We start from the raw sequence: 24929 nt of genomic DNA, 5'->3' as shown, positions 1-24929 counted from the left end.
GATCCAGTGTGGGATGTCAAATTAGTCTATTAGTTGGAAATGCCATTAAAGAAACCCCTGTTTCTTTCTGGGTCTGTTCTTGTTACACATCCAGGTGCCATTTACTCTCTTCCCCTCACCATTTTGTGTTTGCTGGTATCCATGCCACTTTCTTCCCCTCTCGCCTCATAACTGCTTGTGCTCTCTTATCTCTTCCAACTACCCATTTAATAATTTTGGTTGAAAAGCAGAGTATTAAAAAATCCCGAAACCACCTAAGAACACCATCTATTTCCATGTATAAGGAACCGTCCTTTGCAGCAGCAACTACCCTCTGAAAGCTTAAAAGGTAGCCTTACACGGCCTGGGCCTTCCCATCTGTGGACTGCACTGGATATATTTGTGGGAGGGATTCAAATGCATAATGTAAATTATGCATTTGAGCACCTGAAGTTGTTCAAAGTGCTCTGTCATCTAGTGCCATAAATCCACTTCAAAAAGAAGCAGACTTTAGGAAAGTGATAGATAGCATTGAAACATGTGGGATGAGCAAATAATCACCGGGTGGATGTACAAACAATTCAGAATGAAAATCGGACGTAGTCTAACCACCACATGTTTTCTGCAAGCAAATCAGGATGAACGTCCAGTAAATAGGTTGTCTAGAGGAGCCTTCAAAACTGCAGTGTGATTAGGGCATATGCTGCAATTACACCATTTGTTTTCATCTATGAGACCTAGATGCTTTTGAAAAACCAAATCAAAACCCAAAAGTTGATGCTTATATTTTAACAAGAGCGATTCATACGAACCTCATTCAGACTGGCCCCTGTGGTTAAGCAGTCACAACGTAATGCCATTTGAGTACTTTTTTGTTACCATGCAGTCAGTTGAAAGGTGATTTACTAGAGCCATACATCACAGTTGTGTATATACTGGTCCCTCGATTCCTCCGCAACACTTTGGTGCTGTCATTGTCTGGCTCAGAGTGTCACACAGAAGTGCTTGGACTGCGGATCTTGATTAAAAAGAAAAGTTATGAAAGATAGTTTGTGCTCTAATTGTTGGAAAGCTCCACAAGTTAACTTAATACTTTGCTGCAACATGAGCAGTGTTTGCCTCTACAAGATAGTTCTTATTTTTAAAGCAAAACTAAATTCCCACTGCTTTGGAATACTTGAATGAATTGAAGTGTCATCAAATGCACCTGGGCGTCGCCCTACTGTGCCATTGTTTAAAATTGCTGCTTTTTCTCTCATTTTTTCTCCAGCCAAACCTCTGCTGTTGTTTAAAACTGCTATTATTTTCTGTGTTCCTCCACCCCCACTCTAGTCAAACTTTTGCTATTGTTTAAAGCAGCCACTTCGCTCCCTCTTCCATTCCTCAACTGCCTCATGAGAGAGAGAGAAAGGGCACAAAGCTCTCAAATATTCCATATTCAATATTCAATATTCAAACCTCTGCAGTTGTTTAAAACTGCCATTTCCCTCTCAGGTTTCTACATCCATGCTGTGCTCAAACCTTGCTTTAAACCACCACTTCCCCCATCTTTCCAATGTTCTTGCTCCCATTCCATGATCAGAGCCCTGGTGCAGTCTGCTTCCCCCAACCCCACCAACTCCATGCAAATTCGGGATTGTGATGCAGAACTACAGTGCAATGACAGCTTTATCTTTTTAATTGCATGCAAACACATACATAAGGAAGATGTAACAGGACTCCTATGGGGATGATAAGGATGGTGGTGAATTTGCACGGGTGCTCCTGCTGTAATTTGAAGTCTCAGCGCTCAAGCTGTTTCTGCTGCATACTAAGCAATATGGAAAATCTATTTGGGCCATTATTTTCTGGTTGCATTTCTGCATGGGGAGATTGGGGGTAGGTCTCTCAAGTCTGCTTCTCTAAGAATCACTCACTGCAAGCCGAAACTAATGCCTGAGCTTCAGTTAAATGCACGGTCTCTCTTAACTGGGTGGATATTGGATCCAATCTGAGCATTACTGTCCTGTGTCAACTCAGAAGCTGGACTGTTAAAACAACAACAACCCTACAACCTTGTTGGCTGCTTTGTGAGCAGCACCAGTTAACCAAGTTTGCACGTCTCACCCTCTACCCCTCCACCCCCACCCCCACTCCTCAATCAACACTTGCATTTCCTTTATCACAAAGTTGCAGGCAAAGGAAAGTGTAAAACAGAGTGTGATGTTAACATATGAGAGTGCTGGAGGTGAAATAGTTAAACATGTTACCCAATCAGAACCCAGGGGGTGGAGTCAGAGGGACTATAAAACCAGCTCTGGGAGGGGCGAAGGGAAGAGTTCGTTGGGAGGTTGGTTGGAGTGGGAGTGAATTGGGAGAGAGTCTGTGGGTAGGTTGAGTTAGTGTAGCAAAATAAGCTGAGTCAGGAACAGTTAGGAGCTAGGAAGACAAGTAAATATCTGAGAGGTGGTTTAGTGAGTGAGAGCAGGTAGCAGAAGTTCTAGGTCTGGATAGGCACCCCATGACTATAATTCACCGATACCGTTTATGAAACCACACACTTGTTAAACTGCAATAAATAAACAAGCTTATGTTCCAATTTAACCCTCACTGGACTCAATATTGTACTAGGTAGGGCCTGGGTGGTGGCAGCAAGAAATAAAGTGGTGGCACAGGGATCAATAGACGGTGAAACGTCCGGGGAACCTGTGTGATCGCTACACAGAGGTTTTCAACCTTTTTGAGTCCATGGCTCCCTTGACCAACTCCATTCTTTCTGTGGCACCCCTGTGGGGCACAGGAGCCCAGTTAGGTCACCCCTTGCCTGCAGAGCTGGCAGCCCCTCACCCCTTTTTCAAACACCCTTCCTTGCGGAGTTTGAAGTCACCTTCTGTTTCAGTGTATCTGAAGAAGTGTGCATGTACACGAAAGCTCATACCCAGAACAAACGTAGTTGGTCTCTAAGGTGCTACTGGGCAATTTTTTTATTTATTGAAAGAGGTTGTGTTCTTATAACAGTAAAGAATCTTACATTGCATATCAGGGAAGGACTGACCTTGCGATGCATTTTGGTATATTTTTCGTTCGCAAAATCCAGTATTTGTTCATTTAACTTGACTTGAATGATTTGTAGAATAGAAGTTTGGTATCTTTTATAAACACCTATTCTATTTTGAACAAAATCTTCCCTTAGGAGAGAGAACGAAGGTCGCCAGCTTTTAACCTCCATATAACTGCATTCCCTGAAAACAATGGAAGCGCACTTCAACTGTTTTGTCATCACGAGGGAATAAAGGTAGATGGAAATTTGTTGGTTCTTGTGCAGCATCTTTCAAGGGGGTCTGTGGGCCACCAGACTTGATGCGATGGCAGCAGTGGCATTTGTGTGGTCAAATCTCTTTCCTGTTAGTTTTCACAAAGCAGAAAGTGGGGTCTAAACACCAAAGGGGATCCATAGATGTGAGGAGGGACCTCTTCTCCAGCCAGAGCTCTGCTTACCTCTAGAATCAGAGCTGTATTAAGGGGAAAGTGGCTTTGGTGATGGGCCAGGGAGGAGGTTCATCTTTCCTCATCTGCATTCCACCTTTGAAATTAAAATCGGATGGATACCCTCTGCTTTCTATGTGTGTGTGGGGAAAACCATTTAAACAAACATAGCTGCCACCATGACATCCAGTTTTACCTTGTAAACCTATGCTGTTCCTACCCTTATGCGTAATTATATGGAAAGATCAGTCTCCATGACCCTGTGGAAATTCCACCTAAGACCTCAAGATGGTTTCCACATCTTCCTGCACACTTCGTATGAATTCCCAACCTTATTATTCTCATCTCATCTTATTACCCCTAATTTTGTTTTACACGAAGCCTTCTTTCTTTGACTATGAATAGAAAATGGGTGTAATGTTGCCTAGTCCATTAAACCTGGTATTCTTAGGCAAAAACCTTTAATGCTGTTCAGTGTTACTAGTAGCGGTATGATGAGGTGTGAAAAGATCTATTTCAGTTCAATATTATTTTCAGTGTCTAATCAAATGAGTAAATAGCAACAGAATATATGATATAATCAGTAGTATTTCTGGCATTGTACTGTTTCATTATTAACTTTGATAACTGTTCTTACCTAAATTTCCTGTGACTGAGAGGAAATCGGGTTCTCCCTTTTTTTAAGATGATGGCAGTTTTGCAATTGCTGGAGTCAGAATGTCTTCCATGGTATTGTTTCTCCAGCCTAGTTAATGTGAAAGAATTTGTAACAGTTAAAAACTAACACAAATACATGATTTAATTCTTGATTAAAAGATAAATGTTGAAATTTCTTTTCCAGGATGTGAATATTTCTGAACTTATGAAGAAGCTAGATATCCTTGGTGATAATGGGGTAGCTAATGTATTTATTTAAGTAGTTCCAATTGCATATTTGTGAAAGGGACACTATCTGTAATAGCATGCCACCAGGGATGCCGCGATGGAGGGTGGGCAGCACATGCCTCTGTGTTATGCTGTGGTCTTATGCATTCCCCCACCCTGACTCACTGGGTCTCCTGTCATGACAGCTTGAATTTTAAAATGCGAATTTAAAGTGCTTGAGTATGTTTCAAATACATTCCAGATATATAACTGGAAATACTATATCAAGATGAAGTTATTAATATTAAGCCATTGGGATCATGAAAACATATAAAACACCCCACCCATTCTTTGTTCTTGTTTTGCTTCAGTTATTTTGGTTTTAAGTATATCTGTTGGGATTTTCTTCAAGTTGTTTTAATGTCAGACAGCTAAAATTTTGGAACAGGGGTACTGTAGAATTGATGCAACCACCAACTGTAGGTTGAGCTCCGTTGTGTTCGTGAAAAACGTGGGCAAATTGAACCGATAGCATGCCTCTAACCCAGGCTTCCTCAACCTCGGCCCTCCAGATGTTTTCAGACTACAATTCCCATCATCCCTGACCACTGATCCTGCTAGCTAGGGATCATGGGAGTTGTAGTCCCAAAACATCTGGAGGGCCCAGGTTGAGGAAGCCTTATCTAATATGTGCAAATTAAGTGGCAGCCCTCTAGTCAATTCTTTCTTATATAGCTCAGTATTTGAAGCAGTTCACCCCCTTTCCATTAAGAAAGGCTGTTTACTTTATCATTGTGCAGCTCCTATCACCAGAAGGGCACTGGCTTGTGCTGATCTGCCCAGTGGCGTAGCGTGGGGGGGGCCGGCCGCACCGGGCGCAACATCGGGGGGGGGGGGCGCTCGCACTTGCAGCTCTCTGCCTCCTGCTAAAATCCACGGGTTAGGGGGCGCAAATTACTTGCCTTGCCCCGGGTGCTGACAACCCACGCTACACCACTGGATCTGCCAGAATGCAAGAGTGAGATACCTGCAAGATCACAGCTCAGGTCTTAGGAGCCAACTCCTAAGGGCCAAGGTCCCTTCGGCCCACCCAATAAAATATTTGAGGGGGCCACCACCGCCAGTTGATGGGCATTGCCATTCAAATGGTGGGTGGGTGCCAAATCTTGTAATCAATTATGTGGGGCAGGGTTTACCTGGGCTGCCCCTAATATTTTGTTGAAGTTGGCACTCTTGGCTCAGGTAGTGCAGGAGAGCATGCTTAGACAAAGTTGGAGAAGATGGAAGTGTTAACATGATTTCTGCAGTGTAACCTTTTATCATGTAATTGAGCAGGATTGGGGGGTGGATAATGTAAATCAGAATATTATTACTTTAATGACCATCAGAAGCCTAAAGTTATACAACAGACTAACCTTATCGAGTGTGCTGTAACGCCTAACCTTACAATGATTGGAATCTTAATTAAACTGAGGACAGAAAACAAAGTTTCAGGGTTTTTGCTAGGGGTAGATCAAGAATTGAAAGCTGGCTTGGGTGTTCAACTATGCAAGCAGAATTAAAGTTTGGCACAGCGTATCTTGGACAGCCTGCCAGCCTCAGTGCTGCTTCCATGCCACAGCCCTGGGACATCCTGTGCCACAATTCTGATGGAAAATTAAGTGATTATTTGAAAAGCAAAACTTCAGAAAGCAACTGCTGGAGGGCAGAAGCCCTAGTCTGCCCACTGCAGAGACCCCTCATATCCCATCAGGAGGTGGGCATTGCCCCAAATAACCCATTAACAGTTTTTCCAGGAGCAGCTTTTCAGTTTGATTGTTTGTGAGCATTCCCTTCGAGTGCTCACAAAACCTGGGCGACTTTTGTGTGTTCTTTAAGGCTTGCAAAAATATACCCATTTTGGAGCTTCTTTTTCTTTGTCAGGGAGAGGGGCCAGAATCAAGGGAGCAGATGTCCTGCTTGGCTTGAGCGAGTTTGCCATTTGTTACCTCTTCAATATTGAGGATTAGGGCATAAGTAGGGTGGCACTGTGGGGTAAACCACTGAGCCTAGGGCTTGCTGATCGGAAGGTCGGCAGTTTGAATCCCTGCAAAAGGTTTAGCTCCCATTACTCAGTCCCAGCTCCTGCCAACCTAGCAGTTCGAAAGCACGTCAAAGTGCAAGTAGATAAATAGGTACTGCTCCGGCAGGAAGGTGAATGGCATTTCCATGCCCTGCTCTGGTTTCGCCGGAAGCGGCTTAGTCATGATGCCCACATGGCCCGGACTTCACTGTCAGGGGTCCTTTACTTTTACCTTTAGGGCATAAGTAGATGCTGTCCTCTGCTGACATCTGCCACTCTGAGCTGCAGGATACTGCCTGATCTCCCTTAGGCCCAGTTCTCAGAGTCAAGCTCTCAAGGGGCCTAGCAACCCAATCCTGAGTTCACTTTGCTCACATGCAGCACAATCCTATGCATATCTACTCAGAAGTAAGCCCTATTGGGTTAAATGGGATTTACTCCCAGGTAAGTACGTATAGGATTGCAGCCTACATGATCCTACTGAAAAGTAATGATTTGCAACTTTACAGTATACTCCTAAGGTTGTTGCAATTCCTGGCAGTTTCTGGCAATTTGCCTTTGCCAAACTTTTTAAACGAAAGGGAAGTTGGTGTGCTCAGTAATGCTTGCTGCAGCATGTACTCTGCTTATTTTAATTTGATGGATTTCTGCTACAATGTAAAATACACTGAACTTCTTGTGTTTTAGAATTTGAGGAATGAAGAACAGGTTGCGATAATTCAGGCTGGGACTGTACTTTCTCTCTGTGAAAAGGTAGAGTTCTGTGAAGAATTGCTTTCTCTCAGGCATGAATTTCATCCATCCCACAAAAGCAGTGCTCTCTGCACAATTCTGTTTAAATCTGTACAGTGGTGCCCCGCAAGACGAATGCCTCGCAAGACGGAAAACTCTCTAGACGAAAGAGTTTTCCGTTTTGGAGGTGCTTCGCAAAACTAATTTCCTATGGGCTTGCTTCGCAAGACGAAAATGTCTTGCGAGTTCCTGCGAGTTTCCCCCCCTCCCCCCTTTTTCTAAGCCGCTAAGCCGCTTATCAGCTGATCCGATCAGCAGATAAGCCGCTAAAAGCCGCTAATAGCGCTAATCCGCTAATCCGTCAATGGGCTTGCTTCGCAAGACGAAGAAACCTCTAGACGAAGAGAATCACAGAAAGGGTTCTTTTCGTCTTGCGAGGCACCACTGTAGCTCTGCTCATAAAAGTATTGAATGTACAAGCCTTTTTTAAAAAAAACACTTCCTGCATAAGAACAGCAAGCTAAGTTCCTAGTGGAACTTAATAGTATTTAGCAAGCAATATGTCCTCACTGACTGAGTTGTCCGTGTGACCACAACGGGTGGCGTGTGCATCTGACCCAATAATTGGTATGTGACTAGTGGGGTATTTTATTTTAGTAAGGACTGTACCTCAGAAGAAAGGTTAACGTTAATAGTAGTGGGATGAACAAAACCAATTTACAGCTACCGTATTTTTCGCTCTATAAGACGCACCGGACCACAAGACACACCTAGTTTTTGGAGGAGGAAAACAAGAAAAAAAATATTCTGAATCTCAGAAGCCAGAACAGCAAGAGGGATCGCTGCGCAGTGAAAGCAGCAATCCCTCTTGCTGTTCTGGCTTATGGGATAGCTTCGCAGCCTGCATTCGCTCCATAAGACGCACACACATTTCCCCTTACTTTTTAGGAGGGAAAAAGTGAGTCTTATAGAGCAAAAAATATGGTACTTTAAGGATTGTCAGTAGGGGTGTGTACCACTTAATGAGTGTACAGTCTGTGTACTTGGGTACACAACAGTTGCAATGCATCCCGTCCAACATTCCTCAGGTGAAAATAGGGACATTTATCACTCTCACATCCCATCACTGGGGTGGCTTTTGTGATTCCCTGGAAAATAGGGCGACTTGGGAGGGTCCGGAGCTGTACCCCCTGCACAGTTTTCACATGACACATTCAACAAGTGTAAAATCTCTAGTCTGCACAGATTTGCTGCCAGCGAAAGGAAATGGTTCCCATGGCACTTATTAAATTTGTCGTTGAACCAATTCCCTTTTACTGGCCACAGGTCAAGGCATTGTAGGTCTATTGTACTTTCTGAAACAGTTCCTTACTTTTTGCTATTGCATTTGCTAGCATGAGGGCAACTGGACAAGCCCAGTCCAGAGAAATCCTGCTATATGCACCTTTTTCTCTGATCTACCAGCTGGAAGCTTTCGTAAATAAAAGAGGATTTGCATATTACAAGGTTTCATCACAACCAGAGGGCACCAAAAATTAGCAAAAGAACTTGTTTTTCATCTTCAGCCCTGGAACTGTTATGTAGTTTACAAAGAAAAAGAAAAAAGAGTGAGGGCATCTGGCCATGTGCAGAAGATTTTGCCTTCACCACCACCATGGCTAACTGAAATAGGGCAAGAGTTTCCAAAAACAGCGAATGTCTTATAGGCACTCTTCAGCACCACCATACTTTTAAACCACATGGCTTTCCCCCAGGAATCCTGGGAACTGTAGTTTATTAAGGGTGCTGGAAATTGTAACTTTGTTGGGGTAGACTACTACAGGACTAATGTTTCCACTCTGGGGACACATGGAATATTCAATAATCATGAGAAGAATAAGCAGATGTATACTGCCAATTGTACATTACATAAAACTCAAAACACAAAGATACATAATTTGCCATTCTGACTTCCATTTAGTCCAGATACTGCATACACCACAATTAGGCCTCTAAGGAGCTCTATAAGGGCCAAAGCAGTTACAATGCAAATGAAAATTCAAGTGCTCTTGGAAACTGCCTTTCCCCCCATGAGACACCTTCTAAAACTGTTTGGGGAAAACATTATTACAAAAACATGATTTCAGATGGTTGTTGCCAAGGCTTAGGCCTCTCCTGGGTTTTTCCTGGGTTGGCATTGTGCTGCTATTTCATCCTAGGGCTTTGTAACCTTTTATATTTTTAGCACATATGAAGTACATGCAATGTTATGTCCCCCAAACTCATTGCACTGGTAGCTTTGTTGGGAAACATACGTTTTTCCCAATTTGGGAAGAATGAGCAATATTTGAATATAGCTAGTGCTCCCTCATTATAATTAGTCACCGTTTCCAGGTGTCCAAATCAATAGTTCTGTACAAAATTGAGAAAATAATGGAATTTAAGGTAAAGCGCTTTACTTACCGAATGTTTGGCATAAGCTCTGTCTCAAACTGCTGTTTTATTTTGCCCCCGTCATTTTTATATAGTGGCTAAAGCAAATAGAGGAAACCGAAGCTGCCCTCACGCAGAAGATGATTGACCTGGAAAATGAAAAAGTAAGAGAAGTATTACTTCATAGCCCTTTAGCTTGGGCAAATAACAGGAACACGGGTGCATGTTGCGTTGGGGTTTCCCCCCGCTTGATATAAATGACTACATGACTGGCATTGTGCATGAACATTATTTTCCCTTGAGCATGGCTTTGTAGTTGGCAAATGCATTAAATTGGCCCAGAAACTAAAGGCATGGCTGTGCAAGTGAATGAAGTCTTTCCCCTACAAAGGCACCTGCACACACCTTCAGTTTCATTCAGCATTGTGTTTCAGAACTAAGTGAAGAAAGGAAGTTTTGCTTGTTTTTTAGAGACTGACTTCTGAGGATATTAAGGGGCGTTTGGGCCCGGCTGCAGTTCTTTCGCTCCCCAGTCACTCACCTGCCTGGGTTCCTTGAACATTTTTTGGTCCAAAGGATTTGCATTGTGCCAACTCTTACTGTTTTTCAGCAAGCTGATTCTGACAATTTCAATGCTGACAATATTAATGCTATTAACAGGTGCAGGAGCCGGCCCTATATCCTAAATTCAGCACTCCCATGTGGCTTTGGCAGTACAGTGGTGCCTCTGGTTACATACTTAATTCGTTCCGGAAGTCCGTTCTTAACCTGAAACTGTTCTTAACCTGAAGCACCACTTTAGCTAATGGGGCCTCCTGCTGCTGCCGCGCCACCGGAGCATGATTTCTGTTCTCATCCTGAAGCCATGTTCTTAACCCGAGGTACTATTTCTGGGTTAGTGGAGTCTGTAACCTCGAGCGTATGTAACCCGAGGTACCACTGTACTGATCATTCTCATTGCTTTCTCTACTTTCTCATTCCAAGGTTGGGCAGTTCCTTATCATGTCATTGCTTGCTATACAGAAGAGTTCCTCTCCCCTGCTGTAGTGGTTCTAGGGGTTGCTCGTGCGTAAGCCGGTGCCAACACCTGGCTGGGTTGCCTAAGTGAACCTTTTCTGTCCGGACAGCCACTCACCCGTGGCTGTCTCAATCGCTGGCAGAATCCGTCAGTGGGCGTTTCTTAAACTTCTTCCAGCAAAGAAGTTATTTCACGCCCAGTCGCCTCCTACTTTCCCTGCACGGAAGCCTTCTGCGCAAGGAAGGCGTAGGCAGCGGAGGACCCTTCCCCCCGCTGGTCCCAGGCAAGGAGTCATGTGACTCCCTCTCAGATTCCCCCATCTGCCCCCCTTCTCCACTGGAGCTGAGCTGATTCCCTTCCCCAGAAGATGGGCTGCCTCTCCCAATCCCGTGACGCTCTCTGGGATCCCTCTGGAGCTCTCTCTCTCCCTCTGGCACTGATGGCAGTTCCTTGACACCTGCGCTCCAATGTTTATTGTTGTTGTAGGCATCCGTCTGTCTTGCGAGACAATGGAGGATGCCTCTGGGGGAGAAGTCTAGCTGGTATGTTAGCAGCACTGAAGTGAGCTCCCTGGGGTGCAAGCCTGGACAGTGTGTACGGAGGTTCTGGGATGCCCTGGTGACAAGACCTTGGCCTCCCTGATGTGGTCCAAAGGAAAGCAAGAGCAATATGTTTGGCACCAGCCTGGCTGCAGGAGTTGCCGGAAAGAGGCATACAAGGTGCCATCCAACCACCTTAGAGATTCCACTCCAGATTTGTCTAGGGTTTACTCCTTAACCTTTTCTTCTCCTGAAGATGTCCCACAAGGCACTGGAGGTTAGGATCAGAGTTTCCCTTCTCTCCTTCCTAGACCTCTTAGCTACTCTTTCCACAGCTGCCTGTGAGTAGTCTACAAAGTACAAATCACTTGAATTTAGTATGGATATTAGTTGATCATATCTCTTGAGATTCCAAAGCAGAGCAGGCTCCTACACGACCACCCTTAGTAATGCCCCACATTTGCTCTCTGAGGTGCCTTTGTGGAAACCTCCTTTAGAGCCATGGAACGGCTTCACTATGGTAGGGAAAACAAGCTAAGGCCTCTGTTCTGTTCTGCTTGCAGGCCCCTTGGTACAAGGTACAAGTGAAAACCCGCTCTTTACTGCTGATTCAAAACAAACAGCAGTCCACAGAAAATCTGAATTGCCATTTGTTCCACTTCAGCATTAAAGAGCAAGTTTTCCTGGGGAAAGCAGCAGGGCAAAAAAAAAAGTGCTTGGACACAGATCATTGAAGCGCAGAGCAAAAGGTAAGCGTGGAAAAGGCCTGGAAGAAGAAAGCTGTAGCTGAATGAAGCAGGGCCAATGCCTACTCATTCGCTCACTCAGAGCTCGCACCCATACCCAGGATCTAACTGACCACCATTAAGAAAGCATACCTGTGTCACCCTTAGGTGGGGCAGTTTTGGGGATGTGGGGGTTGTATGAAACCCTTCCACAATTTTCCTGCAGAGTTGGGTAGCCTCTGCAGATGGTAAAGTGGCCCCTTCTTCCTGCACAGGGTGAATGTCTGCACAGCAGACACCGAGTTTAGAAACAAATAGGAAAATCTTTGTCTTTTCTCAGTGCTGAGCTGAGAGTTCTATACCGAGCACTGTTGACTAACTGCTCCTTGGCGCATGTGATCTCGCTCTCTTTTTGGCTTTTGTGGACCAGCTAGCTATGGGTACCTGATCTGCCAAGGCTTGTGACATTTTGAGTCAAGCTGATTATTATTATTATTATTATTACTCAGGACCTGTTCAGTAAACAGAAGGGTTATTTAGAGGAAGAACTTGACTACAGGAAACAAGCTCTGGACCAGGCTTATATGGTAGGAAATCTGTGTGTTTGCTGAAAGTAAAATTCATATGTGTGCATGTATGCTGTCTGTTCTGCTAAATGAAGGACCTAGATACTGCCTAGTTGAGATAGATAAAAAGGGTCAGAACTGTTTTTAAGGTGTTTTAAGTAGCATATGCAAAGTTTAAACGGATTGCAATACTTACACCGCTTGTGGCAGAGGTTTGAAATTTCTTGTTCTCTTGTTCTTGCAATGGCAGTTCTGGGAGTTGTTACCTCCATTCTTTAAAACTATGATTGCTGGAGTTCAGCTCAAGCTAGTCACATTGATTCCAGTCCTACAGAAATCAAGTTTATTTCTAGGCTTTCCAAGTATGAGGGCAATGCTTTTCTCGAAACTCTTACAAGCTGCCAGGCAACTTTGCTTTCTCAGTTTCAGCTGCCAAACAGGTGGACAGAAGAGGCAGAGACCGTTCAATTTTCACTTAAAAATGGGGGGCACCAGGCTGCTTTTTTGTTTGAGCTTTAACTTTATTCTAATAAGACGCCACTCCGGCCTCAGACAAGCTCTGCATGGGCCTGGTGGCAGGTTCCACTCATACAATTCGGATCCTGAGTGCAACAAGAACCCTGGTTTCAGAGAATCCTCTCTGTATGCAGTGTTGACCAATATGTGTTTACGATATCACAAAAAAGGCTAGCCTATGGTAGGGAATTGCAACAGGAAGAATTTCACTTGAACCAGCCGGTGGACAAAACTGCGTTTCCATTTTCTCAGGACCATTCTGTGAAAAATGTATAGGAGTGTGTGTGTGTGTGTGTGTGTGTGTGTGTGAGAGAGAGAGAGAGAGAGAGAGAGAGAGAGAGATGTGGGTTGACTTACCTCCCTTGCGGATGAAGTGTTTTGAGGGCAGTATTGTTTCCATGGCCGTCTGTCACAGGAGTGGGAAAGCAGGCTCAAGGAATTCGGGCAGCTGTGGGCAGCATGAGGTGTCACTAATGGTAGCTGACAAAGCTTCTTTGGAAGGGTTAAAAAAAGAGTAAGAAACCCACCCTTGGTCACTGTATTTGGAAAGCAGGGCGAACCAACCCTACCTTGCAAGTTTCTCGTAACTTGGTCGCCCAACTCAAAGTTTGTTAGAGTTTTGTATTTGTCCTTCCTCCTGTAATGGGATGGGTGTAAAGCCAGTTAAAGAAATGGCCCGGCATTAATACAAAGGTGGTGGGTGTCCCTTTTTACACTATAGTGGAAGCACAAAGCTTACTGGTCAGAGTCAGGATGAAATAGAGAAGCACGTGCAGTAGCATTTGGTTTGCTATCTTGCTGGCTCACAGTATGCCTTTTGTTTTTCTTTCAAAGCATTTGCTCCTGCTGTTTAAAAAGGCAACCAAAATGATCAAGGGGGTGTAGCAATTCCACCAATAAGGAAAGGTTACAAAGCTTGGCTGGTAATTTATCCTAGCTCTTTGCCATGCCGTTAGTTCCTAACAGTCTTTTGCTGGCCAAAAACTGTAGAATGGCATTTGTTTGATTGTAATTTAGTGGCTGATCTGTGATCATCATAATAAAGATTGATTGGTTGATTGATTTAAAATTATATTCTACTTTTCGCCCCACTTGGGTCTCAAAGGGACTTGGATAATAAAAACGTGCAAAAATTAAAATATAAATTAAAACTCTGAAGAATAAAACATCAGAAGAGCATTTGTGGTGCAGAGGTCTTCTGAAATAAAATCATTTGCCTTTGGGGCTGACCCTTTGCAGGGATGGTACCTACCTTGTCTCTAATGAGAGCAAGTTCTCTAGAGTTTGGCATGCAGTATGGAAGGCGCAACTGCTCATGGACATGAGTTGGGCTTCTAGTCCATGATCTTGGTGATCATTTATGAAGGAATGTGATGATAAGAAGACAAGAAAATCCCTGTGGGTTCTGACCAAAGGTCCATGTAGTCCACCATCTTGTTCTTACAGTAGCCAACCAGATGCCCACAGGAGGCTCTCAGAGCAGGACCTGAGCACAGCAGCACAACCACCTGTGATTCCCAGGTATGAAGGTATTACACAGACACCCTGGCTTGATAGCCTCATCCTCCATAAAACGGTGTCACCCCTTTCTAAAGCTTGGTGGCCATTCCTGCAGCTGGTGGCAGGGAATGCCAAGTATAGGTGAAGAACTACTGTGTTTGTCGACTCTGAACCATCCAACTTTCAGCCTTGGATTCTCTTACTATGAGAGAGGAAGAAACACTTTTCTCTATCCAGTGTCTCCACACACTGTGATTTTGTATGCCTGTATCATGCTGCCATCATTCTGTTTGCCTTTTTTCTAAGCTAAAAGCCCCAAATGTTGTAACCTTTCCTCCTGTTAGAGTTCTTTCAGCCCATTAATAATTTTGGTTGCCTTTTTCTAAAACTTTTCAAGCTCTACCATTTCCTTTTTGATGTGAGGCAACCAGAATTGTACACAGTATGCAAAGTGCAGGCACATCATAAATTTGAATAATAGCATTATGATGTGAGCCCTTCACACAAGACATTCTCCGCTTGTTTACCTCGTGTGGGAACTGCTTCTCTGCTGCTGAATTGTGCCCTTATGCCTTGCAAGCTTTGCTTCTCTTGCCTTTCTGTCGTTACCGTCTTGTGTGGCTCCCTGTGTTCAAACATGAGTCTCTCTTGAATATCATTTGCATTGCATTAGAAAATCCAGGAGCTGGAAGCCACCCTCTACAATGCTCTGCAGCAGGAGCCGGGGAAGAGGGTGAGCGAATCCCTGAATGAGGCCCAGAGGGAGGACTTGTGTGCTGCCGTGGAAAAGGTGCGGAGACAGATACTGAGGCAAAGCCGTGAATTTGACTGCCAAATTCTACATGAGCGCATGGAGTTGCTGCAGCAAGCACAGCAGGTAACCTAAAACTTTCCGTGTCCCTCCTTTGACTACCACCACTTTGGGACTATGCTGCCACTTTTATTTCACCCTGCCACGTTCTAACATTTCCCTCAAACGTCCAGTTTCAGTTGGGGATCTTTAAGTTGTGCATGCTGTATTGCTGGAAAAGTGGTTCCCATGTCCCAGTTTAAAACGTGCTCCGTGTGCAAGCACAAAGCTCCATTCTCGGAACCTGCAAAGTCCAAATCTGTCCTGGGTGTTAATGGCTGTAGTGCGGTATTGATAAGCCAGAGGGAGAAGACACAAGAAGTGTTCACTCTGCAGTGTTTTTAGCCAATCCATAGTTTGAAAACTGTCTGAAAAAGCTCTGCACATTAGTACCTGTCCGATTAGTGAAATGACATACCTAACCATTCTCCAGCAGAAGAGATTGGCTAAGATCTGTCTGTGATTACCACATGATCTGACAGCTATAAATGGCAAAAATTTCACCAGGTACGATTGACTGGAGGATGGAAGGTAGTGCATGGTGAAAAGGAAGGGAGGAGATTTCAGACTGCAAGTCAATGCAATAAAAAGCTCATGGGGCCACAGGCAGCATTCTTCTTGTTGTTGTTTACTCGTTTAGTCATGTCCGACTCTTCATGGACTAGAGCACGCCAGGCACTCCTGTCTTCCACTGCCTCCTGCAGTTTGATCAAACTCATGTTAGTAGCTTCGAGAACACTGTCCCACCATCTCGTCCTCTGTCGTCCCCTTCTTCTTGTGCCTTCAATCTTTCCCAACATCAGGGTCTTTTCCAGGGAGTCTTCTCTTCTCATGAGGTGGCCAAAGTATTGGAGCCTCAGCTTCAGGATCTGTCCTTCCAGTGAGCACTCAGGGCTGATTTCCTTAAGAATGGATAGGTTTGGTCTTCTTGCAATCCATGGGAGTCTCAAGAGTCACCTCCAGCACCATCATTCAAAAGCACCAATTCTTCGGCGATCAGCCTTCTTTATGGCCCAGCTCTCACTTCCATACATCACTAATGGGAAAAGCATAGCTTTAACTATACGGACCTTTGTCGCCAAGGTGATGTCTCAACTTTTTAAGATGCTGTCTAGGTTTGTCATCGCTTTTCTCTCAAGAAGCAGGCGTCTTTTAATTTCGTGACTGCTGTCACCGTCTGCAGTGATCATGGAGCCCAAGAAAGTAAAATCTCTCACTGCCTCCATTTCTTCCCCTTCTGTTTGCCAGGAAGTGATGGGACCAGTGGCTAGGATCTTAGTTTTTTTGATGTTGAGCTTCAGACCATATTTTGCACTCTCCTCTTTCACCCTCATTAAGAGGTTCTTTAATTCCTCCTCACTTTCTGCCATCAAAATTGTGTCATCTGCATATCTAAGGTTGTTGATATTTCTTCCGGCAATTTTAATTCCGTCTTGGGATTCATCCAGTCCCGCCTTTTGCATGATGAATTCTGCATATATCAGTATTCTTACAGAGGTCAAATTATTTTCTGCCCTTATTCGCTGTTGGAATACAAAAGGGCTATGATATTCCATAATCAAGCCTCTGTGAGGTGTGTCTAAAACTGGAGGAAGTACAGGACGTTTGAGGGCTGCTTGCTTCAAGGTAAGAGAGCGTTCTAAATATAGGTAACAGACATTGCACAACTAACTTGGAACGTTTTTACTGCAACTCACTAATGGAGGTTCTGTTCCTCCCTCCCTCCCTCTCTCTGAATGAGAGGCAACAACAGACACATTTCTTGTTCCCATATCTTCTCCAACTCATGTCTCAAAGGAGAGACAGTATAACTGTGACCACAAAAGGGTGAGCGGAGCTAAAGCCCCCCCCCCCTTCCCACCTGGCGTCCCCTCAGGCCATTGTTTCCATTTAGGCAGCTTTCTGCCTAGCCTGAGTCACTTCTGGTATCAGAGCTGGGCCTGGAGAAAGGTGTTTCAAGCGACAGAGCACAGTGTAGTAATGGAGGGAAAGAGAAAGGGCTCTGTTTCCCTAATCCACAAATCCCTTTTGTTTTGAAAATTAGACACACACACCCCTCTTTGGATGGGGCAGACATGCAAATAACATCTGCGACTTCCTCCCTCATGGTAAAACTTAGGAAAGTTTCAATAGCTGTGCTAAATGTGACCTAGAAAAAGAGAGAGAGAGAGAGAGAGAGAAACTTGCTATGTATGAAAGAAGCCAGTCTTTCAACTCTCTGGACTGTGACGAACAGCCAGTTTGCAAAACCTGGCAGTTCAACATCTTTGATTTCTAACCTTAATCTTAATTCACAGTTTCATTATATAACATTTATATAACAAATTTTCATTAACAGTGGCACCACTTCAACTGTTTTGAAAGCGGAATTCCTTACCGTTGTGAGTTGCAAGATATTTCTCATTCTGGCGATTCTTACTTTTCGTATTCTAGACCATGTGTTTAGTTGCAGGATGATGTTGTTTGAAAGAGCTCTTCCTTAGGCATATCTTGTAAATCATACTGAACCTTTCAAAGGTTTTCAAGCTGAGTTTATAAGCAGCTTAGGGAGTCCTTTTGAACCTGCCTTGTGCTAAAATTACCACATTGTTTTCATGGATTTGTTAATGAAAGTAAATCCAATAAGAATTACATGAGTCACAAGAGCTACTAAGCTGTTTGGTAAACCTCCAGTTTTGTATTATAGTAGTTCGGACAACATCCAGAAAGTGCTTCAGCAAAATAAATTAATGGTGCCAATGAGCTAAAAGCAGGTGTCCATGCCAGATCAGTTTTACATAGGATAAATTGTGGGTAGACGCCACCCTCAAAAGTGAAATCGAAGGTCATTGTCAAGGTCACATATCAGTGCACTGCGCTTATGAATCGGTTGGATTACATTTTGGGAAACTGTTGTAGCTCCAAAAGTAATGAACTTACATTTGGATATGCTATGCAACAAAATGAAGCAAGAAGCTTAGAAACAGACTCCAACCACTGTAGGTAAACTCAAACATGGACAGCTTTATTTAAATATAATAAAAAAGGGAGCCCTGCTTACTCTGTGGCCTCCAGGTACACACCGGCTTTCTCCTTCCACTCATCTTCACAGGAATTAACACATCGCCCTGTTTCATTTTAGCTCCAGTATTATCCCTTCCCCCTTTGGGATCTGTTTCAGATTTACAAGTCCATCTGCTGTGGTGCCTCACTTCCCAACCACTCCTGGTTCATTAGGATGATGGTGGAGACTCCAGCTCACCAGGTCTCTATGGTTCTTCCTCCTTTGGTTGTCTCCCTGGTGATGATCGGATCTCCTCATTGTCAGACAGTGGCCTTTGCTGTAGCTCCATTTCATGGAACTCTTGGGGATTATTTCTATAGGATCTTGTCAAATAGAAGTTGTCCTTCTAAACAGACTTTCAGCTACTGTCCTACACTCAAGAGAGCCTCTCACACCCCCTTCGGTACCCAAACCTGCACAACATCCTTGCAGTGCTTCCAGTCGGGTCTTACAATCTGTTAGTTGTTGCCACTTTTCAATCACCTAGAAACGGGGGGGGGGGGGGACAGGGAATAGCCAATCAATTGTTAAACCCTGGGACCAGCACACTTCCAGTCGATCCCTTGACTTTATGGTTGATAAAACTTTCCTCACGTCTTCGCATGCTCTTAGTCCCAACAAGTTCCTCCAGCACATAAACATTTTTTTTTATTTCCTTGCTTTTACTCTGCAAAATAGTTCTGAACATTCCACGGTTGCTACTCAGATTTTAGTCAGATTTTAAGAAGCTGTTCTTGAACTTTAATTTAAATAGAATTAATGGGATTGCTGAACCTGTAAAACATACCTTTGCAAATTGTCCCTTTTTATTGCAATATAGCACACAGAATCCTTAGCTGGGCTGTTTTATTTTCTGTTTTCTCGTCCCTTTGCGCTACAGGCATCTGTCCTCTTGACTCAGAGTGTTGACTTTTTAGACTATTCCCATGGGCAGTTTCTGTTGTAACCTTCTTTGTTCCTTTTGCTTCTGGCTTCTATCTACTTTATGGGCACTGCTGCCCCCATGGGTGCCCTGTTGCTGTCCCTTGACCCTCTCCCCTTGACCCATTGCATTGACTTATTTTTGCAAAATCTAAGTGGTCTTGGTACTTCATATCCATATTTAACGATCAACATAGTAAATTTTATGGAAAGGAGACCAACGATAACAAACCAGATAAACTAAAGGAGTGAGCAAGGGTGAAAGAGGAGGAAATTAAAGAGATAATTAATAGTTTGAAACCAGACAAATCACCAGGGCTAGATAGTCTATCAATAGAATTATTTAAGACATTCATAGATTGGTGGGCAGAACCCCTAGCTCAACTTTTTACACTGGACTTCTCCGCAACCCTTCCCCTCTGCAGGGAGGTGGGACAGATTTGGATGGTCTGCCCCTGCCGCTTAATGGATCCAAATGGTTTCCAAAGAGTGGTAGGGGATGTTTTATCCCATGTTGATGGCCTTTCAGCTGATTCCCTGGTGGCCCGCTGGAATGCCTCTCCAGTCTTCCAATCACTTTGTCATATTTCTTCAGATGATCTTGACTCGGCTCAAGTGAGAGCAGAATTTTATTTGCTTGGTCTCACATTAAGTACGTCAGGATGTTTACGCCTCTTCAGGTTTATTATTTCATCCTGAGACTGTTAAGAGGCACTAAAATCTGCACTGCCATCTAGGCCACGCCCCTAGTGTTGAAAATATAAACGGCTTAAGAGACTGGACATTAAAAGAAGCTGTGGCAGAGATCACCTTCTGAATTAGGCAGATTGGAATCTAAGTGGAATTCTTTGGTTATTTCATTTAATTTTCCTTCTACTAAAGCTGTTGATTTCAGGAATCCACTGTGCTGCCATCCTTAGAAACAGATTCCAGGCACTTCAGGCAAACTCAAACATGAACAGCTTTATTTGGGAATAATAGGGAGCTCTGCTTAGCCTTTAGGTCTGCACTGGCTTCCTCCTTACTCTCGCCTCCATGGGACCCAGGAACTAACCGACTACACCGTTTCTAGAGTGGCTTCTTTTTTGAAATGTTTCCCCCCCCTAAGAATTCAAAAGCTTCTGCTGTGATTTTGCCTATGCTTTGGTCAAACCTCAGTGGAAGAGTAACAAGGAAAAGGTGTCAAGTTTTGGTCCAGTGTGTTAGGTTTAGAAGGTTCTTGTGTTCATCTTTTGAATTCTAGTACAGAGCTTTGAAGCAGATCTCAAATCTTTTCAGGTGGTTGGTTGCTCTGTTTTAGGGATAGCCAACCTGGTGCCCCCTCCAAATGTTGCAGGGCTCCCAAGTCCCATCATCCCTGGCCATTGGCCCTGCTGGCTGGGGCAGATGGGAACTGGAGCCCAGGCACATCTAGGGCACCATGGTGGTGGCCCCTGCTCTCGAGTGTGTGAAAGATGGATATTGTTTGACTACCTATAGGAAATGCCTTTTTACCTTGGAAAATTTTTTTCCTGTTTATTCCAGAGAATTCGAGAGCTAGAAGAGAAAATTGAACTTCAGAAGCGGCAGCTCAAAGAAATTGAGGAAAAGGTAGTTTATTCTCAAACCAATCAATACTGTAAATTCTTGTCTTCTCAGTACTTCTTTTTAGCTTCAGATTTTAATCTATTTTGGAAAAATGTACATTGTCATTAGAATTCTTCTAAGTCTAGGTAACTCGCATCTAACATGAGGGTTATGTTCCTGGCTATCACACGTATACACAAAATCACATAAAGCCAGAACAACTAAAAAAAAACTGTTTAAAAATGCTGCACATACTTGTCTTCCTCCTTCTCTCCCTTGCTGGATGATGTTTCAGTGGATAATATGAGGACAAGAGGGAGTTGAGGAGGTTAAGTTCCGGAACAGTATCCATCATGTTAATAACAACCATCATAATTTTATTATTTATACCCTGCCCATCTGGCTGGGTTTTCCCCAATCATTCAGAAGAAGGTGAGCTTTGTGTAAGCAGTGGGTGAAGCAGCAAATCATACCTTGATCCAGAGGCTGGATGAGAGAGAAGGGGAGAGAGGGACAGCCTCTTCTTTGCTGTGTGCAAAGGGGTGTCCAGGAACATTGTCCCCAAGCAGCAACACTCTAAATCAGGGGTCAGCCAACTTTTTCAGCAGGAGGCCGGTCCACTGTCCCTCAGACCTTGTGGGGGGCCGGACTATATTTTTTGGGGGGCGGAATGAACGAATTCCTATGCCCCACAAATAACCCAGAGATGCATTTTAAATAAAAGCACACATTCTACTCATGTAAAAACACGCTGATTCCCAGACTGTCCACTGGCCGGATTTAGAAAGCGATTGAGCCAGATCTGGCCCCCAGGCCTTAGTTTGCCTACCCATGGTTTAAACTCCAGGTGTTTATTGTTGAGAGAACATCTCACCTCTGGAATGAATAACTTGTGGAACCAGCCCAGAATTGTTACTCTAGTCACCTTGGCCTCTTTGTTGGAGTGCCAGTACACAGGACAGGAGGGAGATAATTGTCCTTCCCTTTTAGGGCGTGTGGGTGATCACCTTTGCTTGCTGCCACAGCACCACAGATCTCCTTCTCAGCCACCTTGATGGCATGGATGCTGGATTCATTCTGGCCATATTTGCATGCCACGAGGCCCGCGCCAGCCCTCAAGCAGTCCAGCACAGCCTCCTTCTCTTCCAGCATGGGAACCACCCTCTGCTTCTTTGGTTTTTCAGTAGCTGATGCTGAGGCCCTGCATTTTGGGGCCATTCTGCAGTCTCTCCAACCAACTCCTCCACAAGTTTCTCCTGCCTCCTCCAATCTATCTCCAGCCACCGCCCAAACTCCCTGCTACCTCCTCCACTCTCTCCCCACACTCCACCGACTCTCCAACTACACCCAGCCACTCTCTCAATAGCTGATGGGATTGCTGGCCATTTTCCTCCCGCCCCCTTTCCCCACATGTGTGACATTCATTTAATTATTTTGGGTGGTCCATGTAAAGCTGCAATTGTGCAAATATAATGAGCATAAGATGCAAGTTACCTGTAATGTGGTAGAAGTAGGACCACGATATCAACAATCCTGTCATAGGTAAAACAGGTGGATCAGGGAGAACTAGAACTTGCATTGCACGCTTTTTCAAAGCAGCTGTTCTGTATGGGACAAAGAAGCCATTCTGTATGGGGCAAGATGGTGCAACAACACACAGGTCTTAGCCCACACACACATAAGGCAGACCCAAGAGACTGCAGTGTTAGAATGGACAGATTTGTCTGGTTCCATTCTGTGGGATTTGCCAGCATTGCATATTTAGGAATGTGAATGTTGCTCGGAAATTGCTAACATTGTCATCCATGGATTTATTTCTCCTGATTCATGAAAACATATGGAAATTATGAAAAGCAGTATAGTATGGCCCACTGCATTTTTAAAAATAGTGTCCTAGCAATCTGAGGTTTGATACCGCTGAATCAATATTGCATATCTTACATCTTTTTTCTTCTTTTTCTTCTTTTCTTTTTGACCTTACTTTATAGTTTTTGTTTCTTTTTCTGTTTTTCTCATTAGCATTCATCCTGTGGTCTTGATGAATCTACAGCGAAAGGATATATGGTTGGTATTCTTATTTTCTTTTACAAAGCTAATATGTTGTTAGATTTTGTTAATTTTTAAAGATCTCCTTTTGGGAATGTCCATAAAAGGCTGAAATATGAAATAAAAAAGACCAAACTCTAGATCTTCAATGCTATCCATAAATTCTGTACTAAGAGTTTGAGAATGCAACTGAATTGGTTCATAATATGTATCCCTTTGTAACTCCTTTAAAAGAGAACCCTTTTATAGGAGAAAATTACTTTTCAGAGGAGATTCGTATTTTTAACCCCTATGGGTCTTGCTTAGCTTTGTTCAAGCTCTGGTCACTTTTACTTCAGCATGCAGGTGAGCTACGAATCTCTGCTGGGGCAAAAGTCTGATGCAGGAATCAAGTGAAGGAACCCTGGGAAGCCAGATGATTTTGGATAATAAGAGTCTAGCCTGCTCAAGAGTGAGACAGCTCTTAAAAATACAAACACACAAACACAAAAAAGCTTTCTACATGGTGCCAGATTTTTTTAACGGCTCCATGCCGATCTGCATTTGCCTCTTAAGGAATGTGTGTGCTGCCACATTGATAAGAAATCAGTGCTGTGTTTATCGTGGCTTAGCTTGCACAAGGTAATTCTCACAATTAGTACTATATAGTATGTGTTTGATAGCTAAGGTAAAGGGACCCCTGGCCATTAGATCCAGTCGTGACCGACTCTGGGGTCGCGGCGCTCATCTCGCTTTATTGGCCGAGGGAGCTGGCGTACAGCTTCCAGGTCATGTGGCCAGCATGACTAAGCTGCTTCTGGCGAACCAGAGCAGCGCACGGAAACGCCGTTTAGCTTCCTGCCGGAGTGGTACCTATTTATCTACTTGCACTTTGACGTGCTTTTGAACTGCTAGGTTGGCAGGAGCAGGGACTGAGCAACGGGAGCTCACCCCGTTGCAGGGATTCGAACCGCCGACCTTTTGATCGGCAAGTCCTAGGCTCTGTGGTTTAACCCACAGCGCCACCCGCGTCCCGTGTTTGATAGCTAGTAGCTGTTAATTAGCAACACACTGGAAAGTAGTTTGCTGGGGATTTTGACACATATCAGTCCCCAGCCTGTCCCCCTTTATAAAGATCAGTAGCACATTAGGAGGAATTGCTTTTGAACAGTAATATGTGGCACTCTTGGTTGTATAGCTGGCTTTCAAACATCATAGAATTGTAAAGTTGGAAGGAACCCCAAAGGTTCATCTAGTCTAATCCAACTTGCTTGTCTCAGGAGTACTGCAAAAAAAGGTGCAGGATCAATTCCTGTATCTATTTGTTCTTAAATTAGATGATCTTACCAATTAATTACTTTTAAATGTCTAAGAAAAATTTTTGCCGTGTCAACTTTGGACATATATTAGAAGAAAGAAGCCTAAAAGATTTTTCAAATTGTGCCTAACAATGAACTTACTTGCTATCTGTTATATTCTCTCTCTTCCTTAGGGTATGAAAAGGGCCTTTGGATTGAACCAATGAATTTGTGTGCAAATTTCAAAACTGTACAAGCAGTTCAAAGTCAAAGTCTCTTTATTTTTCCTTGATGCAGTTTGCAACTGTTTGTATTTATATGTTAAGCTGTGGGCAATTTGGGTTCCTCTAGGTATTTTATAAAATTATAGCTATAAACTGGAATTATTTGATAAGTTGATATAAGCCAGCACACACTAAGAAACTTAGTGCACTTTTGAGACAAGTAAATTATTTATTATTATTTATTATATTTATATAAAAAACAATGAATAAAATGCAGGGGCCATTATTGACAGCAGTCTGAACTATGTCTACCTCTGTGAGTGTTATTGTTAGTCACCTACTTTTTTGTACCCAGTTGCATGATCTCAAAAGCACAGTCTTCGTTTCACATAAAGACATCTGCGCTGGAGCTTTCAGTGCAAAGAAGCAGTGCTGGTTCAGTCTAGAGTGAGAGCTACTACAAGAACGGAACGAATTAAAGAACTCAGATTTCCCTTTGATAAAACTAACTCCAACTTACAAAGACTGGACGTTACCAAGAAAGGGAGAAACGACTCCAGGAAGAGGGAATGGCCAGGCGGATCGGGGCAACTCCTGTGTTAGAAGAAGAAGAACTTCAGTTCT

The 24929-nt window shown here is 43.7% G+C and overlaps 1 protein-coding gene across 8 annotated transcripts in view; it reads left to right on the top strand.

Annotated features, from left to right (window-relative positions):
* JAKMIP1 (janus kinase and microtubule interacting protein 1) overlaps window positions 1-24607 on the top strand; it is an 89344-nt gene extending 64737 nt beyond the window's left edge. For 3 of the 8 annotated variants that reach the window (XM_083460455.1, XM_083460457.1, XM_083460456.1), the window contains exons 14-22: window positions 3152-3253; window positions 4286-4339; window positions 7058-7123; window positions 9610-9678; window positions 12306-12383; window positions 15052-15255; window positions 20717-20782; window positions 22778-22822; window positions 24276-24607. In XM_083460455.1, the coding sequence (XP_083316581.1) occupies window positions 3152-3253; window positions 4286-4339; window positions 7058-7123; window positions 9610-9678; window positions 12306-12383; window positions 15052-15255; window positions 20717-20782; window positions 22778-22822; window positions 24276-24308 (717 nt within the window). In that variant the 3' untranslated portion in view covers window positions 24309-24607. Of the gene's footprint in view, window positions 1-3151; window positions 3254-4285; window positions 4340-7057; window positions 7124-9609; window positions 9679-12305; window positions 12384-14324; window positions 14400-15051; window positions 15256-20716; window positions 20783-22746; window positions 22823-24275 lie in introns of those variants that run through there. The other 5 variants (XM_083460458.1, XM_083460459.1, XM_083460460.1 and 2 more) reach the window with 5 other exon arrangements.
* Window positions 24608-24929: the final 322 nt, after the last annotated feature.

Source organism: Podarcis liolepis, assembly GCF_965112155.1.
Source record: "Podarcis liolepis genome assembly, chromosome: 9".
Classification (NCBI taxonomy): Eukaryota; Metazoa; Chordata; class Lepidosauria; order Squamata; family Lacertidae; genus Podarcis; species Podarcis liolepis.
Note: the sequence above shows the minus strand (reverse complement) of the source record. Positions and strands in the feature narration are given on the sequence as shown.